The sequence below is a fragment of the Heliconius melpomene genome, chromosome 5, assembly GCF_056956725.1.
Source record: "Heliconius melpomene rosina isolate 202511_hmr_F chromosome 5, ASM5695672v1, whole genome shotgun sequence".
Taxonomy (NCBI): Eukaryota; Metazoa; Arthropoda; class Insecta; order Lepidoptera; family Nymphalidae; genus Heliconius; species Heliconius melpomene.
Window position 1 is genome coordinate 10,442,608 of NC_140393.1, and position 25,894 is coordinate 10,468,501.

The 25,894-nt window shown below is 51.2% G+C and overlaps 1 protein-coding gene and 1 long non-coding RNA gene across 2 annotated transcripts; both read right to left on the reverse strand.

Annotated features, from left to right (window-relative positions):
• Nucleotides 1-3,666: 3,666 nt before the first annotated feature.
• Nucleotides 3,667-4,346, reverse strand: LOC146539306 (uncharacterized). The gene is made up of 2 exons (XR_014878009.1): nucleotides 4,279-4,346; nucleotides 3,667-3,978 (listed from the first exon to the last, which is right to left on the reverse strand). It is a non-coding gene; the product is annotated as an uncharacterized LOC146539306 (long non-coding RNA).
• Nucleotides 4,347-18,758: 14,412 nt separating this feature from the next.
• On the reverse strand, nucleotides 18,759-20,240 carry LOC146539307 (uncharacterized). The gene has a single exon (XM_085185978.1). It carries the CDS (start codon nucleotides 20,238-20,240, stop codon nucleotides 18,759-18,761), a length of 1,482 nt encoding a protein of 493 aa, XP_085042104.1.
• Nucleotides 20,241-25,894: the final 5,654 nt, after the last annotated feature.

Below are 25,894 nucleotides of genomic sequence, written 5' to 3' on the forward strand. Positions count from 1 at the left end.
AGCTTCCTATTTCCGTCAGTTTTGAACCTGTTGTTCGTCTCGAGGCTGAGGGGACTATTGAACAGCATTTTGACTTTTGCTGGTTTCCGGTCATGGTGTGCTGGAAAATTTGTGGATGACTGCGTTGCTTGTAGGGTCGCGAAATCTCACTCGGGCAGGGTTCAAGCTGGGCTGCATCTGATCCCTAAGGTAATGATGCCGTGCCATACGGTTCGTTTAGACGTGGCGGGTAGGCTCAGCAGTGAAACGATAAGAAAGAGTACATTTTCATTCTGACAGGCGCGTTCGCGAAGTATGTTTTTTTTGTTTACCATGCGGCAGGCATTGACTCTTGGAGTGTTCACGAGATGACTTGTGGCTTTGTTTGGAGCTCCAACCCGCATCATTGCTGACCAGGGAATATGTTTCACTGGTGGTGGTGTCACTAGTAGACATTGGTTGGTATCTCATGGCGGCGGGTTTACCATGTGCTTACAGGCAAGTAAGGCGCGTCAGGAGTGTGTTAAAGTCCATGTTGACGGTGTTTGACACTAGCCATAATAGGTTGTGACAAGAGTATAGGAGAGTACAACTCGCGATAAATTGTGCGATGAACCGGTAACTTTTAAAAGGTAAAGTCGGATACCGGTATCATTGATGTGTGTCTTTGATGTGTATCATTGGTGTATATCATTGATTTGTATCATTGATGTGTAGTAGTGCGGTATAGACTGACGTTGACATTGACGAAATTCGTTAAGTAGCATCAGACATTATTACGAAGTGTGCGGAATATGATAGGTCCCGTTTTGATATGACAAAAACGAAAGTTAGGAAGTTTTCTGTTGGCGTATTGTTAATATTGCAAAGTTAATAAGTGTGAAAATTCGATTCAAAATTTAAAGGTTCATTTAAGGTTGTCAAAGTTTTGGTTCTGTAAATTGTAAACGTCTTGTAACGTACAAGTTTGCTCACGATAGGTTGAGGAAAATGCCAGCAAGTCATGTACCCGACGAAATCAATGTGTAATTTATGATGTTGTTGATGATAATGACGTTGTAGTTTAAGTAGTTGGAGAGACTCGAGTAAATGGTTCTATCGGCCGTAATGTGTTCGACCGTACCAGTAGTTATTTCGTAGTCGTAGCCCGGTAGAAATCGGTATCTCTTGGGGTAACTCAAGTAGTCCGTGGGTGCGCGGTGTGCGTTTAACTCTGGCGGAGGTCGTGGTCTGTAGAGACCGTAGTGTGTTGTCGCAGGTGTGACATACACGGGCCATCCACGCGGTGGATATGCGTATTGAGAGGTTTTCGACCGTACTGAGGTCGTGGTCTGTAGAGACCGTAGCGTGTTGTCGCAGAGGTGACGTACACGGGCGATCCAATCGATGGATATGCGTATTGGGATGTGAGAGAGCAATGTGATTGTTGTTCGGCTGGAGAGCCGTGGCGTTAGAGGTCCTTACTGAGATTTCTGTTGATTTGGTTGTAACTTGTTGCTGAAGTAAAGTGAAGTAAAGTAAAGTAAAGTGAAGTTTTGGTTATGATGATGTCGATGGTACATGGCTGTGGTATTTATGTAGTGATTAGTTACAATTATGATCCAGATTAGTGTCAAGTTGTAGTGTCGAGTTAATCTGGTGTCGAGTTGATCTGGTGTCGAGTTGATCTGGTGTCGAGTTGTTCTGGTATAAGGTCCTGGTATAAGGTCCTGGTATAAGGTCCTGGTATAAGGTCCTGGTATAAGGTCCTGGTATAAGGTTCAGGTATAAGGTTCAGGTATAAGGTTCAGGTATAAGGTTCAGGTATTCGGTTCAGGTATAAAGTTCAGGTATAAGGTTCTGGTATACAATTACTAGTGTAATTACTAGGGTACGTGTATTACAATTCTAGTGTACGGTTCTGGAAGTTGGTTGGTAAGGTTCTGTTGTAGGTTGGCCGAGCGGTACGAGGTACTGTTGTAGCTTTTTCTTCTAGGCTAACCAACACACGAGGACGTGTGCTAGCAGGATGGCCGTGTCGGAATTTGTAGTACTGAGGTGGTTCCGGAACGCCAGCGCCATCTGTTGGCGCTCGACAGACTTAGTGTTATGCATTGGTATGGAAGGGGCGAGTCGAAGCGTGGCGGATGGACATCGACTCACTTTGTGTTTGGCGGTCGGCCGGTGCAGACGACACTGAAACTGTCCCGTGTTCCGTGCTGTGTATCTACCTACTGGGATAGCGATAGCTGCTTTCTTGTGAATTGGTTACGGTGTTGTAATTAATTCGTAATATCACAAATTATGTTTACTCGTGCCAACATTATCCACGGAAGCCCACAGTAGACCGGGTACTCAAAACTATGTGCGAGGGAAATCCACCCAACTCCGACATATATATATATATATATATACTTATATACCATACATAATGACTACTCTAATTACTGGCTGGCACTTTTTAAGGCCGAACGGCGACCGAAAGAGGAGGATCGCTACCGTCACTCTGCCTGATTAATTCTTGAGAATCGGAGATAATTCCCTTTAGTTGTTCAATAATTATTTGAAGCCTTGTTTTAATTCATTACCTTGCCTACTTTATTTATTATTTCCAATAGTTTCTTAGAAAATATATTCTCTATATATATAAAATCGAAAGGTCACTCACTCATCACGATATCTCAGAAACTACAAGTTTTAGGAATCTCAAATTCTGCATAGGAGTTTCTTCTAGGACGTAGGTGCTCGCTAAGACGGGAATTTGCAATATTCAACTTCTAAGGGGTTGTTTTTGGGGTCGAAAGTTTGTATGAAACTTCTTTATTACAAATGCTAGGAGTCTCAAATTTTGCATAGACGTCACTAGGACGTAGCCATGGAGACAAAAATTTATAATAGCATAGTTCACGCGGGTGATACCGCGAGCGGGCCGCTAGTATAATATATTTATTTATGGCGAAATCTCGCAATCCGAGAATACGATAAACATAAAGTAAACAATCAGCTGTAGTTTTTGCTATCGAATCTAATGTCAATACTATGGAGAACGAAATATAGATTATTAATTAGAAATGTAGATTATTAAAAAGAAATGTAAATTATTAATTAGAAATATAAATTATCAATTATAAATAAAGATTAATCATTGTATAGTCAGTCAAGTATTATTCATTTATGAGTAGCCAAAGATCTTAATGGTTCAGCCAGGTCGACGATCCCGAGGTTGATAACAGTTATCTAAACGCGCGAGATATAAACGAGTGAATTCGGAAATCTAAATAAAATTGTTGTGAAATAAATCGTGACACATAGAGTATCCGTACTTTTTTTTATAAAAATCCTATAACCGCATATTTACTTTTGTTTTAAGCAATTATAATTTTATTTAAACCAACTGCGGTCAAAGATCCTCTAAAGAAAACGTAAAATCATTACCGTAAATTAATTCACCAGTTAAATTAAATAATTGTATTTTTACGGAGTGTGAGCGTGCATAGCTCCCCTGCGGCGTACTTTTTATTTAATCATTCTATAACCTATCTCAATAGAGACAATACCCAGAGACTATAGAGTTCTACAGATGTCGCCACTTGTTTGACATTTGTTCGACGTAGTGACGTATGACGTAGTGTCGTAGATAAATAAAAGACCGACAGTATGAGGCTTTATTTCTACAAATTGTAAAATGTTTAAGCTTTAAAAATGCTATTACATTTTAAAACAAAATATATTCAAAGTAATTTTCACAAATACATCAAGTTTGATGAATCTGAATATTTCTTATTAAGTAAATAAAACAAAGATTTTTACAATAATATACAAAACAATATTAAAATTTGGGTAATGACAAAGTACATCATCTTTATAGTATTCAAAATTATTAAAGGAATTATTTAATAATATTATTATTTAATATAGCATTTCAAAATAAAGTAAATATTTAAATCAAACAAATGTTGAATAATCTTCTTATTATTCTTTCTATTACCTTCTTCTTATTATTGTAATTAGGGATGAAGCCTAAATAATAGGAAAAAAAAGAAATAATTAATATATTTTAAAACTTGTCATTTCCTTTTTTAGATTTTTTTATAATAATGCAAACATTCTACACTAAACAATATAAGAATATATACCTAGTTTCATAAAGATATACATATTTTAATCTTCTTGGTAATAACATTAATATGCTTCTAATGGACTAACTTCAATGTGAAATAAATATTTTTGATAGTTTATGAATAACAGACAAAGAGATATTAATAAAGTTACTTATACCTTGCAGGAAACATTCTGTGATTATTTTAAGCATTTAAATACCTGGATAATGTCCTATCATGCTGAGAATGCTGTACTTCTAATAAATCTGACCTCATCAGTGAATACCCTAAAAAATGTACAAAATGATTATGATTTTCATCATAAGTAAACTTTATGAATTTTATTTACTCTAAAATATACAATGATTACTAACTCTAATCTTTTTAAGATCTATCATTAATCTAAGATTTTTTTTGTATAGAATATTTTAACATACTTAAACAATGCACTAAGTACACTAAACTTTAAGCTTCACTTCAATAAGTGTCTCTAATTATTTACTAAAGACATCATCGAATAAAACACCAGTGTTTGAAAGCTGTCAACTTTGATCATATTGCGTAATATAAACTAAGTATCTCCAATGCGCCATCTTGTATATAAAAACTAAACTGTTTGCAATATCGCTCTCGCAGATTTATACTTGAACGGATACTAAAAACTTCCATATAATACTAATAGATGGGAATGAATCAAGATTATTTTACAAAATTATAAATCAAATTGAATAGATAACTATTTTTTTTACTATTATACTCAACAAATGTTTTAATTGAAATTGCAATATATTTTTTTAATTAGTTTAATTTTCATGTTATATTGAAATCTGTTATTGTTTTCGTTTAGGTTTAGGTTTAGGTTTAGGTTTAGGTTTAGGTTTAGGTTTAGGTTTAGGTTTAGGTTTAGGTTTAGGTTTAGGTTTAGGTTTAGGTTTAGGTTTAGGTTTAGGTTTAGGTTTAGGTTTAGGTTTAGGTTTAGGTTTAGGTTTAGGTTTAGGTTTAGGTTTAGGTTTAGGTTTAGGTTTAGGTTTAGGTTTAGGTTTAGGTTTAGGTTTAGGTTTAGGTTTAGGTTTAGGTTTAGGTTTAGGTTTAGGTTTAGGTTTAGGTTTAGGTTTAGGTTTAGGTTTAGGTTTAGGTTTAGGTTTAGGTTTAGGTTTAGGTTTAGGTTTAGGTTTAGGTTTAGGTTTAGGTTTAGGTTTAGGTTTAGGTTTAGGTTTAGGGTTAGGTTAGGTTAGGTTAGGTTAGGTTAGGTTAGGTTAGGTTTTGGAGGAGGCCGCGATAGTGGAATCCTGGCTGCCCCAGAGCTTGGCGTCTGCAGAAGACGCCGCATCCTGGGCGCAGGGGGCGCTGACGCGTATCTGTGACGCGTCAATGCCCCGTTCCGGGCGCCGCCCTCAACGGCGGCAAGTGTACTGGTGGTCGTGGGAGATCGCGCAACTGCGTAACACCTGCGTTGCGGCCAGACGCCAGTACAGCCACTATCGCAGACGGGTACAGAAGGTGCAGGAGGAGGAAGACCGACTGTACCGCGTCTATGTCGAGGCGAGAACGCAGCTGCAGGAGGAGATCGGTCGTGTGAAAGGCGAGTCGCACGACCGGTTGATCGCGGGGATAGACCAAGACCCGTACGGCACACCTTACCGAATGGTGCTCGGTAGGTTACGGGCTTGGGCACCACCACTGACGCAGACACTCCAACCGGACATTCTTCGAGGGGTTCTGTCGTCGCTATTCCCGCAGCGGGCCAGTTTTGCACCACCCAGTATGGCCCGCCCTGCAGCGCGTGAGGAGGAAGAGGAGGACGACGAGGACAGCGTCACACCACAGGTGGAGGAGGAGGAGCTCGAAGAAGCTGTACGCCGGTCTCGGCTTAAGAGCACCGCCCCGGGCTTGGATGGCATCCCCGGCCGGGCGCTAACTCTGGCCCTCAACACCTTAGGGCCCAGAGTGCGAGGACTATTCACTGCCTGTCTGGCTCAAGCCATAATTCCACAGCGGTGGAAGACAGGCAGGTTAGTCCTCATCAAGAAGGAGGGTCGCCCGGCGGATTCAGCCTCCGCCTACAGGCCCATCGTGCTCTTGAGCGAGATCGCCAAGCTCTTCGAGCGTGTTGTAGCCAGGAGGCTACAACACCACTTGGAGGGGACAGGTCCGGACCTCTCGGACCACCAGTATGGCTTCCGCAGGAGGCGATCGACGGTGGATGCCATACTGGAGGTAAAGTCCTACGCGCAGGATGCGGTGGCCCGAGGCGATGGAGTCTTGGCGGTGTCTTTAGACATCGCCAACGCCTTCAACTCCCTGCCATGGCCCTGCATAAAGGAGGCACTTTTATACCATCGCGTGCCTCCATACCTGCGCCGCGTCATCGGGGCTTACCTGTCCGGGAGGTCTGTGACCTTTCCGGCTCCTGGAGGAGGTTGGGAGGAGTACGAGGTGTCGGCCGGTGTTCCACAAGGATCGGTGCTGGGTCCGATCCTCTGGAACATCGGGTACGACTGGGTGCTGCGAGGCGGTACCCTGAGGGGGATAAAGGTCCTCTGCTACGCCGACGACACGCTGGTCTTGGCACAGCAGAGGACCTATCGGGAGGCGGCGGTCCTCGCGACCGCTGCAGTAGCGGAGATTGTTGGCCGCATAAAGCGGCTTGGTCTGGAAGTCGCCTTGAACAAGTCCGAGGCGTTATACTTCCATGCTCCTCGAAAGGGCCCACCACCTGATGCCCACATCATCGTCGGTGGCGTCAACATAGACGTCAAGAGGAGCATGAAGTACCTCGGACTTGTTCTGGACGGTCGGTGGAGTTTCCGGGGCCACTTTACATCTTTGGCCCCGAAACTGTTGAAGACAGCGGCGGCGCTGGCGCGCCTTTTGCCCAACGTCGATGGGCCGAGCGCCTCTAGCCGTCGGCTGTACACCGGAGTGGTCAGATCGATGGCGCTCTACGGTGCTCCCGTATGGGCGGACGCCCTGGACCGGCACAACATCACTCTGCTGCGACGTGCGCAGAGGGTGATGGCCATCCGGGCGATACGGGGGTACCGGACCATCTCCGGTGAAGTGGCGTGCGTGCTGGCTGGAGTCATGCCGTGGGATCTGGATGCTCGTTCTCTGGCGTCGGTCTATTGCCGGCGTCGAGGCCTAGTGTCCGGGGAACCGGCAAGCCAAGCACGCACTGAGGAGGCGCGGGAAGCCGCGGTTGAAATGTGGGAAACTCGGCTGGCAACACCATCTGCCGGCCTGAGGACGATCGAGGCTGTTCGTCCAGTGTTCCGCCAGTGGTTAGCGCGGCGTCACGGCGTCCTAACCTTCCGCATGACACAGGTGCTCACGGGGCATGGCTGCTTCGGGGGTTACCTGTGTCGGATCGCCGGAAGGGAGCCCGACGCTCGCTGCCACCACTGCGGCGACTGCCTCGATGAGACGGCCCAGCACACGTTGGAGGTGTGCTCAGCCTGGGCGTCTCAACGTCGCGCTTTGCGCGACGTCGTAGGGGACGACCTTTCCCTGCCGGCCGTGGTCAAGGCTATGGCCGGCAGCGAGACGTCGTGGGACGCGGTCTCATCCTTCTGCGAGGCAGTGGTGCTCGAGAAGGAGTCGGCGGAACGAGCGAGGGAGGCTTTTGCCGAAGTCGCCATCCGCCGTAGGAGACCGGGTCGCCGGAGGGCGGCACACGACCGCCGCCTTCCGCCCTAATGTGCCAGAGGGCGGTCAGCTTGGGGAAGCTGGCCGCCTACCAACCTGGCCCGAGTAGGCGCGCGCAGGTCGCTCCCGCGCGCTACTCAGAGCAGGCCGTCGAGGGTGCCCACACACCCTTGACTCCGCGACGTGCCTAGCAGGCTCCCGCCGCCGCGTTTCGTGGACGATTCTAGTCCCCGCGTCTCGCGGCCAGTGGCGGTCGAGGAGGAGCACCGTGAGGTTTTAGTGGGTATTGGGATCGGCCTTCAGCCGGTCCACGAGTCCCACATAACCCGCTCGAGTCCCCCACTCGGGCCGGTATCCGTAAAAGGATTTCCTCACGTTAAAAAAAAAAAAAAAAAAAAAAAAAGGTTAGGTTGGGGTACTTGGTCGGATAACCTCCTCGTGTGTTCGCTCGCTGTTGGCCCTTTCTCGAATGCTTGTCATTCGGGGGGGACGAACAGTGTTGCGGGCCGGTGCACCCTGGGCAGCTAGTAATTGGTGCCCACAGGATTCGTCCTTGGGTAATGATTGCTAGCTGGCTAATAATCCGACGTGGTTCTCCGCGTGTCCTCTGTCATGCAGAGGACACAGTGTGAGGAACCGGAGGGCGCGCGTGGCGTGTACTCACCCTACCGCCACGCAGGTGCAGTGATGTGCCAGCGCCGAATATATCGGAACTCCACTCTTGGTTGCGGTCATGTCTCGTAATCAGGAGTGGAACCGAGGGCCTTGCCTTTACCGGCCGGGCTGCGAGGAAGAAAACCTCTATAAAAAATTACCCCAACCCAAGCGGCGAAGCAGCGCGAGGGGTTCATGGCTGATGGGGAGATCAGTCGCTACTGCTGGTCCCGCCAGGGTACCGGCCGACACCCTGGCGTAATAGGCTTATCCGAGTACAGGGGGCACTGCTCGGATGGACCGTTTTTCCCCCACACTCGTGGGAACAACATGGAATTTCTTAAACAAAAAAACCAAAACGATGAGGTGGAGTGTGTTGAGCCCGAGAAGGGCGGCGATGTCATGTTGCCTGAGAAGGGCGGAGTAGTTGTGCTTAAGGCGGAGGAAGTTGTCGGTGTTGTTGCGGCGTCTCGGAGAGTGTCTGTTTCGAGTGTCGCTGCGGAGGGGTCAGTTGGAGATGGCCAGAACGTAGGAGTGTGGAAGGAGCCAAGAGTGGTTCTGACCAGATTGGACGCTGGTGACGGAATGTCGACTGTCGGTAGTGTCAGGTCGAGACGAGGGTCCGGATCGTCATATGGACGGTTGTGGGGAGCGTCGGAGTCAAAGGACTCAGATACTGAAAGTTTTGTGTCGATGGTGTCGGAGAGGTCAAGGACACGGGCACAATTCTTAAAGGACAGGCGGAAGAGGCCTCGGAAGCCGATCGATCAGTCGGGGTCTTCTGGTGAAGGGGAGCCAGATAGACCGGCGCCAAAAATGGTTGCCATGAGGAGGCGGAAAGGTCTCAGTGAGGCAGAAAGGAAGGAGTTGCTGCTGAGGTCAGAGCAGGAGGGGTCGGATGGCGCTGCGGCCGTGCTGGCCAGGGCTAGCTCCAGGCTCTCGGACATGAGTCTACCGTCCGAAAAAGAGCAGGACGAGGCCATACTTGCGTCTGACTTGAAAAATCAGGTAGTGGACAGCCTTGCGGTGATAAGAAAGGTTGCCAGCTCATCAGGCAACCTAAAGGGAACTTTCACCAAGGCCCTAAAGCAGGCGGCAAGGGCCATAGGAATGGCTGTGGACGAATTGGCTCAGCGTACGGCGACGGAAGAGGTAGCTCAGCTGCGCGCTCACAACAACAAGCTGCGCAATGAAATGTCTGAGCTACGTGAAGAGGTCAGTCTTTTACGGGCTGACCTCAAAGCGCAAAGGAGCCAAGTAGTGGGACCTGGCAAGAGTCAACCAGGGTGTTCCGATGAGCTGAAGCGCTCTTTAATGATGGAGATCGGAACAATGGTGAGCGCCCGGATAGAAGGACTAGAGAATCGGCTTCTTCCGGCGAGGAGCATGCGTCCTCCGCTAGCGTCGTCAAGGGGTTCGCAGGAAGAGACCGCCACAACATCGGCGAGACCAGAGGTGACAGCGCCAACTACTCTGGTAGCTCCCGCCAATCCTGCCTCGACAAGAGGTCAGAAGCCAGGGAAGAAGGACAAGGGAAAGGGCAAGGGTAAAAAGACCCTTGCAGCTCCGGTGAAGGACGTCTCGCAGCCACGTCCAATTCCACCTGCGCCAGCTGACTTGTCAGAAGGGTGGAATGTGGTTGCCAAGAAAGGCAGCAAAAAGAAGACGGGCGCTGCTCAGCAGGAACCCAATAGAAGGACGGGAGCAAAAGCGCCAAAGACGCGGAAAGTTCCAAAACTTCAGCAGCCTCGGTCTGCCGTAGTAGCATTAAAGCTCCAACCCAGCGCGGTTGAGAGCAACGTCACCTACAGCCAAGTGCTCACCCGGCTGAAGGCTCAAGTTGACCTCGGGGAGCTGGATATCTCAGATATGAGATTTAGAGTAGCCTCAACTGGCGCGAGGCTACTGGAAATCCCGGGGCTCAACTCAGGCGATAAGGCGGACGCTCTGGCGCAAAAGTTACGGGGCGTGTTGGACGAGAATGAGGTCCAGGTCTCCAGGCCTACTAAATGCGCAGAGCTGAGGGTGACTGGGCTGGACGACTCAGTAACGTCCGAGGAGGTGGCGGCAGCTGTCAGCAGAGTTGGTGGTTGTGATGTCGGCGCCATCAAAGTCGGTGAGGTTCGGCGTGATCATGCTGGACTTGGCACGGCCTGGGTCCGGTGTCCAGTGGCAGCTGCCAAGAAGGTGAGCGGAGGTCGCCTATTGGTGGGCTTCGTGTCGGCGAGAGTGACGCTATTACAGCAGCGGGTTCTACGTTGCTACCGGTGCCACGAGGCAGGCCATGTGGCGGCAAAATGCAGTGGAGTAGATAGAAGCTCGCACTGTTTTAGGTGTGGGCGTCCTGGGCACAAACAAGCCACGTGCACGGATGCACCACACTGCCCGGTGTGCGAAGATGCGCAAAGACCTGCAGGCCACTTAGCCGGCAGTGCAGCATGCGCAAAGATCTGTGCACAGTCTAAGCGCAGAGGAGGCGGAAGAGGGAAGGCGACGTCGAGCCAAGCCCAACCTGACGCCCAATCTAGGGCCGCGGAGGAAGAGCCGATGCTCGATCAATAATGGATCTCCGTGTGCTGCAGGCGAATATTAACCACTGTGCCCGGGCCCAGGACTTATTGGTCCAAAGCCTGGCGCAGTGGTCTATCCAGGTGGCGGTTGTTTCGGAGCCCTACAGCGTTCCTGACAGAGATAACTGGGTAGCCGACAACACCGGGGTGGTGACTATTATCACCCAGGTCGCAGCGGGCTCTCCGCCCTTCTCACGAGTAGAGAGGGGTGCGGGATGCGTCGCAGCACTTGTCGGCGACCTAGTTGTCGTAGGGGTCTACTTTTCCCCCAATCGAACTCTTGCGGAGTTTGAAGAGTTCCTTATACGATTGGGGGAAATGGTAGAGCGATTTCGTCCGGCGGAAGTGTTGGTGGCCGGCGATCTCAACGCGAAGTCCAGCGTGTGGGGCTCCGCAACGACGGATGTGCGTGGTGTGACGCTGTCGGAGTGGGTTGTTGCCACCGGTTTGTCTGTGCTCAACCGAGGGACCAAGAACACGTGTGTGCGAAGGCTCGGCGGATCCGTCGTGGACGTTTCGTTCGCGAGCCCGGCCCTAGCGTGTCGTGTTCGGGGCTGGCGAGTGCTGGATGATGTGGAGACTCTCTCGGATCACCTCTACATCTTGTACGAGATCTCCACACATCCAGCGGTGCAACCAGCCCCCAGTCCAAACTCGAGAGAGTACGGACCGCGGTGGCAACTGGGTCGCCTCGACAGGGAGTTGTTGGAAGAGGCCGCGATAGTGGAATCCTGGCTGCCCCAGAGCTTGGCGTCTGCAGAAGACGCCGCATCCTGGGCGCAGGGGGCGCTGACGCGTATTTGTGACGCGTCAATGCCCCGTTCCGGGCGCCGCCCTCAACGGCGGCAGGTGTACTGGTGGTCGTGGGAGATCGCGCAACTGCGTACCATCTGCGTTGCGGCGAGACGCCAGTACAGCCACTATCGCAGGCGGGTACAGAAGGTGCAGGAGGAGGAAGACCGACTGTACCAATTGTATGTCGAGGCGAGAACGCGGTTGCAGGAGGAGATCGGTCGTGTGAAAGGCGAGTCACACGACCAGATGCTCGCGGGAATAGACCAAGACCCGTTTGGCACGCCTTACCGTATGGTACTTGGCAAGCTACGGGCTTGGGCTCCGCCACTGACGCAGACACTCCGACCGGACATTCTCCGAGGGGTTCTGTCGTCACTGTTCCCGCAGCGGGCCAACTTTTCACCACCTTCAATGGCCCGCCCTGCACCGCAAGAGGAGGAGGACAGCGTCGCACCACAGGTGGAGGAGGAGGAGCTGGAGGAAGCAGTTCGCCGATCTCGCGGCAAGAGCACCGCACCCGGCCTTGATGGCGTTCCCGGGAGGGCGTTAACTCTGGCCCTTAACATCCTTGGGCCCAGAGTGAGAGGACTATTCTCTGCCTGTCTGGCTCAAGCCATAATTCCACAGCGGTGGAAGACAGGCAGGCTAGTCCTCCTTAAGAAGGAGGGTCGCCCGGCGGACTCGGCCTCGGCCTACAGGCCAATTGTGCTCTTGAGCGAGATCGCCAAACTCTTCGAGCGGGTTGTGACGAAGAGGTTGCAGCGTCACTTGGAGCGGACACGTCCGGACCTCTCGGACCTCCAGTATGGCTTTCGCAGGGGGCGCTCGACGGTGGATGCCATACTGAGGGTGAAGTCCCATGCGCAGGATGCGGTGGCCCTGGGCGATGGAGTCTTGGCGGTGTCTTTAGACATCGCCAACGCCTTTAACTCCCTGCCCTGGCCCTGCATTGAGGAGGCACTTATCTATCACCGAGTGCCTCCATACCTGCGCCGCGTCATCGGGGCTTACCTGTCCGGGAGGTCCGTGACGTTTCCGGCTCCTGGAGGAGGATGGGAGGCGTATGAAGTGTCGTGCGGTGTTCCACAGGGCTCGGTTCTCGGGCCACTCCTGTGGAACATCGGGTACGACTGGGTGTTGAGAGGCGACACCCTACGAGGAGTTGGAGTCCTCTGCTACGCCGACGACACGCTGGTCTTGGCGCAGCAGAGGACTTATCGTGAGGCAGCAGTGCTCGCAACGGCCGGAGTGGCCGACGTCGTCGGCCGAATTAGAAGGTTGGGTCTGGAGGTTGGTCTGAACAAGTCCGAGGCATTATACTTCCATGCTCCTCGAAAGGGCCCACCGGCAGATGCCCACATCGTCGTCGGTGGCGTCCGAATCGACGTCAAGAGGAGTATGAAGTACCTCGGACTTGTTCTGGACGGTCGGTGGAGTTTCCGGGGCCACTTTACATCCTTGGCCCCGAAACTGTTGAAGACAGCGGCGGCATTGGCGCGCCTTTTGCCCAACGTCGATGGGCCGAGCGCCTCTAGCCGTCGGCTGTACACCGGAGTGGTCCGATCGATGGCGCTCTATGGTGCTCCCGTATGGGCGGACGCCCTGGATCGGCACAACATCACTCTGCTGCGACGTGCGCAGAGGGTGATGGCCATCCGGGCGATACGGGGGTACCGGACCATCTCCGGTGAGGTGGCGTGCGTGCTGGCTGGAGTCATGCCGTGGGATCTGGATGCTCTGTCTCTGGCGTCGGTCTATTGCCGGCGTCGAGGCCTTGCGTCCGGGGAACCGGCTAGCCCAGCACGCGCCGAGGAGGAGCGGGAAGCCGCATTAGAAGTGTGGGAATCCCGGCTGGCGACACCATCTGCCGGCCGGTTGACGATCGAGGCGGTTCGTCCAGTTTTCCGCCAGTGGTTAGCGCGGCGTCACGGCGTCCTAACCTTCCGCACGACGCAGGTGCTCACGGGGCATGGTTGCTTCGGGGGTTACCTGTGTCGGATCGCTGGGAGGGAGCCCGACGCTCGCTGCCACCACTGCGACGACTGCCTCGACGAGACGGCCCAGCACACGTTGGAGGTGTGCACAGCCTGGGCGTCTCAACGTCGCGCTTTGCGCGACGTCATCGGGGACGACCTTTCCCTGCCGGCCGTAGTCAAGGCCATGGCCGGCAGCGAGACGTCGTGGGACGCGGTTTCGTCCTTCTGCGAGGCAGTGGTGCTCGAGAAGGAGTCGGCGGAACGGGCGAGGGAGGCTTTTGCCGAAGTCGCCATCCGCCGTAAGAGACCGGGTCGCCGGAGGGCGGCACACGACCGCCGCCTTCCGCCCTAATGTGCCAGAGGGCGGTCAGCTTGGGGAAGCTGGCCGCCTACCAACCTGGCCCGAGTAGGCGCGCGCAGGTTGCTCCCGCGCGCTACTCCGAGCAGGCCGTCGAGGGTGCCCACACACCCTTGACTCCGCGACGTGCCTAGCAGGCTCCCGCCGCCGCAATTCGTGGACGATTCTAGTCCCCGCGTCTTGCGGCCAGTGGCGGTCGAGGAGGAGCACCGTGAGGTTTTAGTGGGTATGCGGACGGCCTACATCTGCCAAGTCCGCGAGTCCCACATAACCCGCTCGAGTCCCCACTCGGGCCGGTATCCGTAAAAGGATTTCCTCACGAAAAAAAAAAAAAAAAAAAAAAAAAAAAAAGGTTGCGCTGCTATCGCTGCCACGAGATTGGTCACGTGGCGGCGAAGTGCAGCAGTGCACATGATAGGAGCCAGCAGTGTTTCAGGTGCGGACAAGCTGGGCACAAACAAAATCAGTGCTCGGCGGCACCTCACTGCCCGGTTTGCGTGGCGGCAGAACAGCCCGCAGACCATACAGTGGGAAGCGCCATATGTGGAAAAGCCAGCTCCTCGAGGAAGAGGAGGAGTGGCAGGAAGGGAGGAAATGGGCCACCAGCGGGCAAGCCAGACGCCCCAATTGGGCGAGAGGAGGCGCAGCACATGGAAGACCAATAATGGCTCTCCGTGTGCTGCAGGCGAATATAAACCACTGTGCCAGGGCCCAGGACTTATTGGTCCAAAGCCTGGCGCAGTGGTCTATCCAGGTGGCGGTTGTTTCGGAGCCCTACAGCGTTCCCGACAGAGACAACTGGGTAGCCGACAACTCCGGGGTGGTGACTATTATCACCCAGGTCGCGGCGGGCTCTCCGCCCTTCTCACGAGTAGAGAGGGGTGCGGGATGCGTCGCTGCACTTGTCGGCGACCTAGTTGTCGTAGGGGTCTACTTTTCCCCCAATCGAACTCTTGCGGAGTTTGAAGAGTTCCTTATACGATTGGGGGAAATGGTAGAGCGATTTCGTCCGGCGGAAGTGTTGGTGGCCGGCGATCTCAACGCGAAGTCCAGCGTGTGGGGCTCCGCAACGACGGATGTGCGTGGTGTGACGCTGTCGGAGTGGGTTGTTGCCACCGGTTTGTCTGTGCTCAACCGAGGGACCAAGAACACGTGTGTGCGAAGGCTGGGCGGATCCGTCGTGGACGTTTCGTTCGCGAGCCCGGCCCTAGCGTGTCGTGTTCGGGGCTGGCGAGTGCTGGATGATGTGGAGACTCTCTCGGATCACCTCTACATCTTGTACGAGATCTCCACACATCCAGCGGTGCAACCAGCCCCCAGTCCAAACTCGAGAGAGTACGGACCGCGGTGGCAACTGGGTCGCCTCGACAGGGAGTTGTTGGAGGAGGCCGCGATAGTGGAATCCTGGCTGCCCCAGAGCTTGGCGTCTGCAGAAGACGCCGCATCCTGGGCGCAGGGGGCGCTGACGCGTATCTGTGACGCGTCAATGCCCCGTTCCGGGCGCCGCCCTCAACGGTGGCAAGTGTACTGGTGGTCGTGGGAGATCGCGCAACTGCGTAACACCTGCGTTGCGGCGAGACGCCAGTACAGCCACTATCGCAGACGGGTACAGAAGGTGCAGGAGGAGGAAGACCGACTGTACCGCGTCTATGTCGAGGCGAGAACGCTGCTGCAGGAGGAGATCGGTCGTGTGAAAGGCGAGTCGCACGACCGGTTGATCGCGGGGATAGACCAAGACCCGTACGGCACACCTTACCGAATGGTGCTCGGTAGGTTACGGGCTTGGGCACCACCACTGACGCAGACACTCCAACCGGACATTCTCCGAGGGGTTCTGTCGTCGCTATTCCCGCAGCGGGCCAGTTTTGCACCACCCAGTATGGCCCGCCCTGCAGCGCGTGAGGAGGAAGAGGAGGACGACGAGGACAGCGTCACACCACAGGTGGAGGAGGAGGAGCTCGAAGAAGCTGTACGCCGGTCTCGGCTCAAGAGCACCGCCCCGGGCTTGGATGGCATTCCCGGCCGGGCGCTAACTCTGGCCCTCAACAACTTAGGGCCCAGAGTGCGAGGACTATTCACTGCCTGTCTGGCTCAAGCCATAATTCCACAGCGGTGGAAGACAGGTAGGTTAGTCCTCATCAAGAAGGAGGGTCGCCCGGCGGATTCAGCCTCCGCCTACAGGCCCATCGTGCTCTTGAGCGAGATCGCCAAGCTCTTCGAGCGTGTTGTAGCCAGGAGGCTACAACACCATTTGGAGGGGACAGGTCCGGATCTCTCGGACCACCAGTATGGCTTCCGCAGGGGGCGATCGACGGTGGATGCCATACTGGAGGTAAAGTCCTACGCGCAGGATGCGGTGGCCCGAGGCGATGGAGTCTTGGCGGTGTCTTTAGACATCGCCAACGCCTTCAACTCCCTGCCATGGCCCTGCATAAAGGAGGCACTTTTATACCACCGCGTGCCTCCATACCTGCGCCGCGTCATCGGGGCTTACCTGTCCGGGAGGTCTGTGACCTTTCCGGCTCCTGGAGGAGGTTGGGAGGAGTTCGTTGTGTCGGCCGGTGTTCCACAAGGATCGGTGCTGGGTCCGATCCTCTGGAACATCGGGTACGACTGGGTGCTGCGGGGCGGCACCCTGAGGGGGATAAAGGTCCTCTGTTACGCCGATGACACGCTGGTCTTGGCGCAGCAGAGGACCTATCGGGAGGCGGCGGTCCTCGGGACGGCTGGAGTGGCGGAGGTCGTCGGCCGCATAAAGCGGCTGGGTTTAGAGGTCTCCCTCAACAAGTCCGAGGCAATCTACTTCCATGCTCCTCGAAAGGGCCCACCGGCAGATGCCCACATCGTCGTCGGTGGCGTCAAAATCGACGTCGCCCGGAGCATGAAGTACCTCGGACTTGTTCTGGATGGTCGGTGGAGTTTTCGGGGCCACTTTACATCTTTGGCCCCGAAACTGTTGAAGACAGCGGCGGCACTGGCGCGCCTTTTGCCCAATGTTGGTGGGCCGAGCGCCTCTAGCCGTCGGCTGTACACCGGAGTGGTCCGATCGATGGCGCTCTATGGTGCTCCCGTATGGGCGGACGCCCTGGACCGGCATAACATCACTCTGCTGCGACGTGCGCAGAGGGTGATGGCCATCCGGGCGATACGGGGGTACCGGACCATCTCCGGTGAAGTGGCGTGCGTGCTGGCCGGAGTCATGCCGTGGGACCTGGATGCCCTTTCTCTGGCGTCGGTCTATTGCCGGCGTCGGGGCCTGGCGTCCGGGGAACCGGCAGGCCAAGCACGCGCAGAGGAGGTGCGGGTAGCCGCAATTGAGATGTGGGAAACTCGGCTGGCAAATCCATCTGCCGGCCTGAGGACGATCGAGGCGGTTCGTCCAGTGTTCCGCCAGTGGTTAGCGCGGCGTCACGGCGTCCTAACCTTCCGCACCACACAGGTGCTCACGGGGCATGGCTGCTTCGGGGGTTACCTGTGTCGGATCGCTGGGAGGGAGCCCGACGCTCGCTGCCACCACTGTGGCGACTGCCTCGATGAGACGGCCCAGCACACGTTGGAGGTGTGCTCAGCCTGGGCGTCTCAACGTCGCGCTTTGCGCGACGTCATAGGGGACGACCTTTCCCTGCCGGCCGTGGTCAAGGCCATGGCCGGTAGCGAGACGTCGTGGGACGCGGTCTCATCCTTCTGCGAGGCAGTGGTGCTCGAGAAGGAGTCGGCGGAACGGGCGAGGGAGGCTATTGCCGAAGTCGCCATCCGCCGTAAGAGACCGGGTCGCCGGAGGGCGGCATACGATCGCCGCCTTCCGCCCTAATGTGCCAGAGGGCGGTCAGCTTGGGGAAGCTGGCTGCCTACCAACCTGGCCCGAGTAGGCGCGCGCAGGTCGCTCCCGCGCGCTACTCCGAGCAGGCCGTCGAGGGTGCCCACACACCCTTGACTCCGCGACGTGCCTTGCAGGCTCCCGCCGCCGCGATTCGTGGATGATTCTAGTCCCCGCGTCTCGCGGCCAGTGGCGGTCGAGGAGGAGCACCGTGAGGTTTTAGTGGGTATGCGGACGGCCTACATCTGCCAAGTCCGCGAGTCCCACATAACCCGCTCGAGTCCCCACTCGGGCCGGTATCCGTAAAAGGATTTCCTCACGTTAAAAAAAAAAAAAAAAAAAAAAAGGTTAGGTTAGGTTTTTTTTTTTTTTTTTTTTTTTTAAATAAAAGATCCGGTGACCCCCTGGCAGAACCAAGGCCATTTTATATTTTAAGTTTTTTATTTTAAGCGAGACTCAATTTTTTTTTTTTTTTTTTTTGAAAGGAAACTGTCTATTTTACTTTATTTACTACACTTACTTACTATCTAACTTATACTTAAATTTATAATTTTATACATTATTGTTTATTAGTTTTTATTTCTACTTATTACTACTAACTTAAATTTATGTGAGCTGGCTATAATCTTCAGGTTATAGTTGCTACATACAGATTTCTTGTGACTTTTTCATTTTTAGGTAATTTTGAGTACAGGTATGTTTTTTTTTTTTTTTTTTTTTTTTTTTTTTTTTTTTTTTTTTTTTTTTTTAAATGTATATGTATTATATACAATAAGTATATGAATTATACCATTTTTTTTTTTATTTTATTTTTTTTTTTTTTATTTTTTTTTTTTTTATTATTATTTATTTTTTTTTTTTTTTTTTTTATTTTTTTTTTCTTTTTTAGATAACTGTACTCCCATTTTTTTTCAAAACATTTTCCGTAATAAGTACACACATCTTAAGAAAGTATTTGCATTTTTGTTTATCAAGCATAATGTTTGGAATAGTCTGTTCACTAATTTTTTCGTCCATGTATGTCTCGGTGTCAAGGCGTGCTTTGGAGAATATCGGGCAATCGAGTATGAGATGAAGTGAAGTTTCATCTGTCGCGGAATCGCATCTGCATCCCGGGTGGTCCTTTAGTTTAAACCTTGCCAGATACTCTCCAAAGCCGCCGTGGCCCGTCAGTGCCTGTGTTATAATCTGGTTTGGGCTATTTTTTTTAATAAAATTAAATGCTGTGTGTATGTTGGGCAAAAATACTTTGGTGGTTTTTCCGGTTTCCCCTTCCCTATATCTCCTGTCCCACTCCTCAATCGTATTTGCCCTTATCATTTTTTTAATAAACGATATGGGGCACTCGTCATAATCCGGCGCCTTTTTCGTGTTGGAGGCCGCAGACTTCGCCAGTTCATCCGCTCTCTCGTTCCCCTGGATCCCAACATGCGCCCTTACCCAGAAGAGTCTAACTTTTTTTTTTCTTTCGTTAGCTCTTCGTAGGTTTTCTTTAATAAAGAAAACCATCGGGTGGGACGCATCCTGGTCTCCTAGGAGTTCGAGAGCCGACCTGGAGTCACTTAGGATGCAGGCCGACTGCTCCGAGGAACCCAACGCAACCTTGGTGGCCTGGTAGAGCGCGTAGAGTTCGGCCTGAAATACCGTACAGAAGGACGCCAAGACGTACTTTCTGGCCAGTATTTCGGCCTCCCCCTTCCAGCACGAAAGTGCCGCTCCTACCCCGCCACCAATCTTGCTACCGTCCGTGTAGATGATCATCCCCCTGAGGTTATGCTCATCTACGGTTTCCGGTTCAAGGTCCTCGAGGCACCCGAACTGCACCCCTTGTTCCTCCGATGGGTGCGGCAACTGGTCGAAGTCCATCCTCTTCTCCACTTTCCTGCCGTGCAGGATGTCCTGCGGCTTACCGCGCTTTGCCTCATACAGAAGTGCCGCTTCACTCACCCTCATATCGAGCGGGATTAGCCCGCTGAGCGCCAGGGCGGCGCTCAGAGAGACCGTCCTATAAGATTTTGCAATCTTCTGGGCAAAGCCTCTCTGAACGGCGTCCAGGCACTTGCGAGTTCTAATTTTGCTCGCTTCAGGTGCCCACACGCTTGCGGCATACAGGATGATGGGCTCAATGACCGCCACGTAAATCGTCCTGATGATTTCGGGATTCAGGCCCCAGTTTAATTTTGCTGATCGAGAAATACTTTTATATAAATTTAGTGCTTTTCTACAGGTTTTGCTTATGTGATTGTTAAAAGTTAATTTTTGATCAATTATTAGGCCTAATATCTTAATTTCCTCTACTAATTTAATTGGCATACCTCCCATATGTACGGAGGGGGCATCGTATTTTAATTTATTTGTGACCATCATTGCGAACGTTTTGCTTGGCGCGAATTTTAATTTATTGTCTATGCCCCATTCGTACACATGGGATAGTATTTGATCTGCCGTCCGAGAAATTTGGGAACCTGAATTAGCCGATATCACCAGGACGATGTCATCCGCAAAAGCCTGGCAATAAACCCCGCGCGCCGTTATCGGAGTGGGTCTAACAGGAGATTCCAAAACGTTGGTCCGCTTATAGAGCCTTGTATGCAGCCCTTTGTGGTGAGCATTGTATGTTCGTGATCGGCGTATCTCACTGTTACCTTCCTGTTTTGCAAGTAATCGTCCACAAGCTTTCGTATGTTTAATGGGCACCCCTTTTCGGCTAGTTGACACCGTATAGCTGGCCACCACGCTGCATCGAAAGCGCCCTCTATGTCTAGCGAGATCACAAGGTTTAATAGCTTGTTTTTGACGCCATCCCTTAAGTGTCTCGCCAGATCATACAGGGCGTCCTCGGTGCTGCGCTGAGGGACGAACCCGTACTGTCTCCTATTCGCCTTCGGAAGCACATGCCACCTGATGCGGCGAACCATCATTCTCTCCAGAACCTTGCCGAGAACCGATAACAGGCCGATTGGCCTGTACGATTTCGGGAGGGTGTAGTCGTCCTTCCCGGGTTTCCGAAGAACGACAACTACAGCCTCCTTCCAGGGTTCTGGAAAGCATGATAGCTCCAGGCACTTGTTCAGAAGGGACAGGAGCAGTTCCGGGTCCACCCCCGCTGCCTGCCTAACGATGTCAGCTGTAAAGCCGTCGCCTCCTGGCGCCTTTTTGGGGTTCGATCTTGATAGAGCGTGGTTGAGTTCGTCGCTAGTGAACGGGGGGTCGTTCGGAGTGTTCACCTCTGAGAGAAGGTTAACTGTCTCTGCTATCCGCCGTGTCGCCTTATGGCTATCCATATCCGCTCTAAGGTCGTCCTCGGGGAAAAAGGTCTGCGCCAGGTACTCGACCGACTCCTGTGGGGTGAGGATTACACTGTTTCTCACCAGGGGCTGATCTTCGTGCCTCTCCTGGGAGTGTCTGATCACTCTGTATATACTGTCCCACATAGTCTCCCGGTCCTGAGTACTGCAGTACCTCTTCCAGCTGCTGGTCTGCGCAGCTACGGCTTCTGCTTCGTAAAGGTTTTTTGCATCTAAGTACTCCTTCACGACATGCGGTCTCCTGCGAGGTGCTGCTGAGGAAACCCTTCTCTTTTTCAACCTGACATCCCTCCTCAGTCGGTCCAGTTCGTCACACCACCACGGCAGTTTCACTGTGCTTCTGAAGGTTTTTGCCGGTATGGTTTTTAAACATGTCAATTTGATCGCTTCTATATAATTTTGAATTTTGTTTTCTAGTATTTTGGTGTTGTTTATTTTGTTAACTTCAGCCGAATTTAAATTGTTTTCTGCCAAATTTTTGTTAAGTTCTAATCTAAATTTATTCCAATCAGCTTTTTTGGTGTTGTAAACCCGTGTGCTTTTGGCTGGTCTTTTGGTTTTCGGCTCCTTCAGAAGCACATTGAAAGCAATGGTGTTGTGATCCGAACTGGTTACTCCATCCTCTACTTTCCATCCCTGGATCTTCCCCAGCAGGCTCCTCGAGCAGGTTGTGATGTCTACGATGCTCTTTCTCACCCCGTTTTCGTTGGCTACATAGAAAGTGGGCTTGTTGCCGACATTTAATATGTCCAGGCCCATTTCTTCTAGCGCTCCCACGAGGGCCTCTCCCCTGTGGTCCTCACGCTCGCTGCCCCACCAGGTGCTCCAGGCGTTCACGTCCCCCCCCAGGATGATATTTGCCCATCTCATTGTGTTCTTTATGTGCCTGACGTGCTGTATATATGGTTCCATGTCCTCTGTACCTTCAAAGTAGACCGAGACCACCCCCAGAGTCCATGCGTCGGTCCTGAGGGTCGCGACAGCGATGTTCTCGGTGGTGAGTATTGGATTTTCAATAATTTCAATATTGTCGTCGAATACCACCACCGAGCTCTTGACCGGTTTAGTACGGTTTAATACTTTCTGTATTATGCGGTACCCCGGTCTAGGCTTGACGCACCCCTCAACACCGACGTACGGCTCCTGGATCAGCCCCACGTTGGCCTTCCTCCTACTTGCTTCGAGTATGAACTCCTGGAAGGCCAGCTTACTTCTCTGTAGGTTTGACTGTAGGAACTTAAACGTCTCTATACCATCCTGGTCGCCCGGAGCAACTTTAGCAATAAGCTACTGTGGACCTCGCCAGTCTGTCCCATCTATTTCTCACTGGGCATGCCTCGTCGAAGCTGTTATGCTCCGTCCTGTCAAGCTTTGCAGCTTGACAGTTTCGACAAGTTGGCTCCCCCCCTGCCAACCTGATTGGGCAGTCTACCCTTAAGTGAGGTCCCGTGCAGTGGCTGCAGGTGTCAATGGTCTCGGTACACAGCTTACGGCCGTGACCGAAACCCAGGCATCTGGAGCACTGGATGAGGGGAGTCTGGTCCTTTACGACCACCCTTTGGAGGTCGATGTGGACCCTCCCAGCATCCGTTAGCGCCTTCCAGATTGCCGGTGACACCTGCAGTACCACGTGGCACTCAAGTTGGTTTCTTGCTCTTCTTCGGTATTTTATCTTCATTCTGCGCTCCTCTTCTGTTATATGGCCCATCAAGTGGGAGTTTTGGGTTCTAATTGCATGCAAAATGTCGTCGTCCGAGTTATAACTCAAGACGTCCTTTATTATAACCAGAGGGTCCTTATTTTTCTTTTCCTCTACTGTTAGATCCGGGTGGCCTGCATTCAACCTTCCTTTCACCTTTTCCAGGTCCTCCCTGTTTGTACACCCTATGACGACCTTCTGGTCCTTGGCTTTCCTGACCCGGTCCACCCTGATGCCTGTCGACTTGGCCTCGACAGCAGTGCGGATCTTGCTTATCACATCCTCACTGCTGTCCTTGGCGTTTGTCGACGACACCACGATAGAGTGGATCGGGAGGTCGGCTGGACCCCTGGTCGGCATAGGGGTACATTTCATGGCGGCTTTCTCTGCATAGGTAGGCCCTTCCCTTTCCCGGTGTTCCCTTGCTTCCTCTCCTATCTTTCCCATCTCCTTCCTCATGTTCTTGACCTCCTCCATGGTCTCTTTGACCATGGCTTTCTGTTCCATAATCTCCTGCATGACCTCTTTACTATTTACCCCTTCTTCTGTCCTTGCTTTTATTTGGTGGAGTCTGTTGCTGAGCTGGAGCCTGTCCTCGCTCAGTTTGAGAATAATCTCGTACATCCTCCCCAAATTTTCTATCACTGTCTCTTTTATTATGGTTTTAATGTTTCCTGACTGTTCCAGGTGCAGCTTGGCGTCCTGGAAAAGACGGTTCGCCACCACTCTGAGGTTCTCAGGTTCCTCCTCTGAGGTGTGAGCCTGTTGTACCTCCCTGGGTGGAGCCACCTTAGGGACAATTCTCTTCCTTCCTTCTAGTTCTAACGTCTCTCCTTTCTTTGCAGGTCCTGATGAGCCGGTCAACTTGGAGCTGTTCTTCGTCGACATGTCTGGTAAGTATTTATATGTATATTTTTGACAAAGAAAATAAATAAAATAAAATAAAATAAAATAAGAAAACCAAAAGTTTTTGTTTCTTACTACTGGTCCCTAGTCTAAAGTAGTCTGAGGTGTAAGGAGCCGCAGACTGTCTCTTTTATTTATTCAAATTAAACTTTTATTTCTATATTTATTTATTTGATAAGGGAACCCCGATCCTAACCAAACCAGTCAATTTGTATGTCTTAGTTTGTATAATTGTAAATGTGTATAGGTATGTGTATATATATGTATACTTTGTCCAAATGGTCAAAAACAGTACATAAAAAATTTTTAGATAGTCAATATCTAGTCTTAAAATTTTAAAAGTGCCGTGGTGTAAAAAGCCACGGCCGTCTCCTACACTATACTTAATGTCTAGGTACTTAGTGTAATTAAAACTAAAATTATAACTAATAAAATTTTATAAAAATTTTTACAAATATATTAAAATATAAAGTAATATGTATCTTAGCTATCTTAATACTCTGTGTACAAGACACAGTTTGTTAATATACTTTTATTAAAATTATTGTTTACGTAAGTGGATTCCGAAAAAAAACTTTTTTATTTATGGACCGATTTTTATGAAACTTTTTTCAATTTGTAGGTCTCCACTAAAAAATGATCCCCACCAAAAATCACGTTGATCCGGTTTTTGGAAGTCAAGTTATAAACGAAGATACACTTTTGTGACCTTGTTCTATAAATAGAACAAAAACTGGCGCTTCGACCAAAGTTGTTACTTTTTTTATAACTCAGAAACTACTGCTTGGAAAAATCTGAAACTTTCAGGGTATATTCTTTAAGAGTGCTACTACTTAAGTATACAAAAATATTTAGGGGTTACCGCTGAAAATCTTTTGGAAATTAATGTACAAAATTTGGAAGAGTAAAATTTAGGAATTTAATTTAGTAATATCTATATAACTTGCTCTGTGGTTCACGGATCTTCGATCTTCTTTCAGGGGTGTCCAGAAAAAGTCCGTCCGCGTCGAAAGACACCCTTGGTGTCACTCTCCGACTCTCCGTTTCGAAGTTAGTCTCCACGTGGTTTTTGGAAAAACTCCAGTATCTCCGGGGTGCGCGGGGGAAAAAATCCCAGATTTTGTGGGGACTTGGGGGGTCACCAGGCACATAGGGGGGAGTAATAAAAAAGGGGGGGTACCGCTTAAAAAACGGCGCCGCACGCACTTTTGTTTAAAACCACGTGTTTTTTAAGCGTTTTTGTGGGAAAAACCCCGCTAACTTTGGTTCCCGCACTCGGATTTTCACGAAAAACACTTAGTTTACAGGGATACTTCCCAGCCCATCCCTATGTGGTCGGGCATGTCACTGAGTTCACTATTAGTATTTTTAGTTTAATTTTAAAAACTAAAAAGTGTCTTTTTTCACAAAATTTTAATAGTTTTTTAATGATTTTGGTAACTCACACTTGTCCAAAAATTACTTTTTTGGCACCGTCGGATAGGGTACACTTCCGCGCAACTTTCAGTGTCACTTTCACTTTAATCGCACTAGTATATCCCGAGTTATGAATTTTTTCGTCCGAAAAATCTTGTTTTGGTAGTCTAGGGAGCCGCGTTCGTGTCTGATCGCTACGAGGGCTCAACCGGGACTCGCGGTTAGGTTAGGTTAGGTTAGGTTAGGTTAGGTTAGGTTCCCAAGGGAGTTGCTGGTCTCCTACTGGGCGCGTCCCCAGGTGGCGGATAGGGGAAACCACTCGCACTTGCGGGCGAGTGGACCGGGAATTTGTTCCCGGCGCGGACCAAAACCAGCTAGGCATGGGCGTGTCTTTAGTCCATTGTTATGGACACGGCCTAGGGGAGCACACCCCGACAGAAAAGCCCCACTGTGGAACAGTAACAAACATGTCGGACAAGCAGAATTACAATTCACTACCCCAGGAGGGTTCCGGTCTCTACGAGGCCGGGGAATCCCTCCGTGCTACGGCACGCAAGCCCCGCGAATCTGGGGGGGGCCAGTCTTTCCGATGTGTTGCTGGGGAGGGGCCCGAGATGGGCGGAGTAGAGGGAGTGCCTGTGAAGGGCGGAGAAGGAGAAGGAGAAGTTGGGTCCGGGAAGGGCGAAGGTGTT

Bases quoted from the DNA above. Each gene is read 5' to 3' on its own strand.
- LOC146539307 (XM_085185978.1), bottom strand. From the start codon at position 20,240: ATGATGGTCACAAATAAATTAAAATACGATGCCCCCTCCGTACATATG.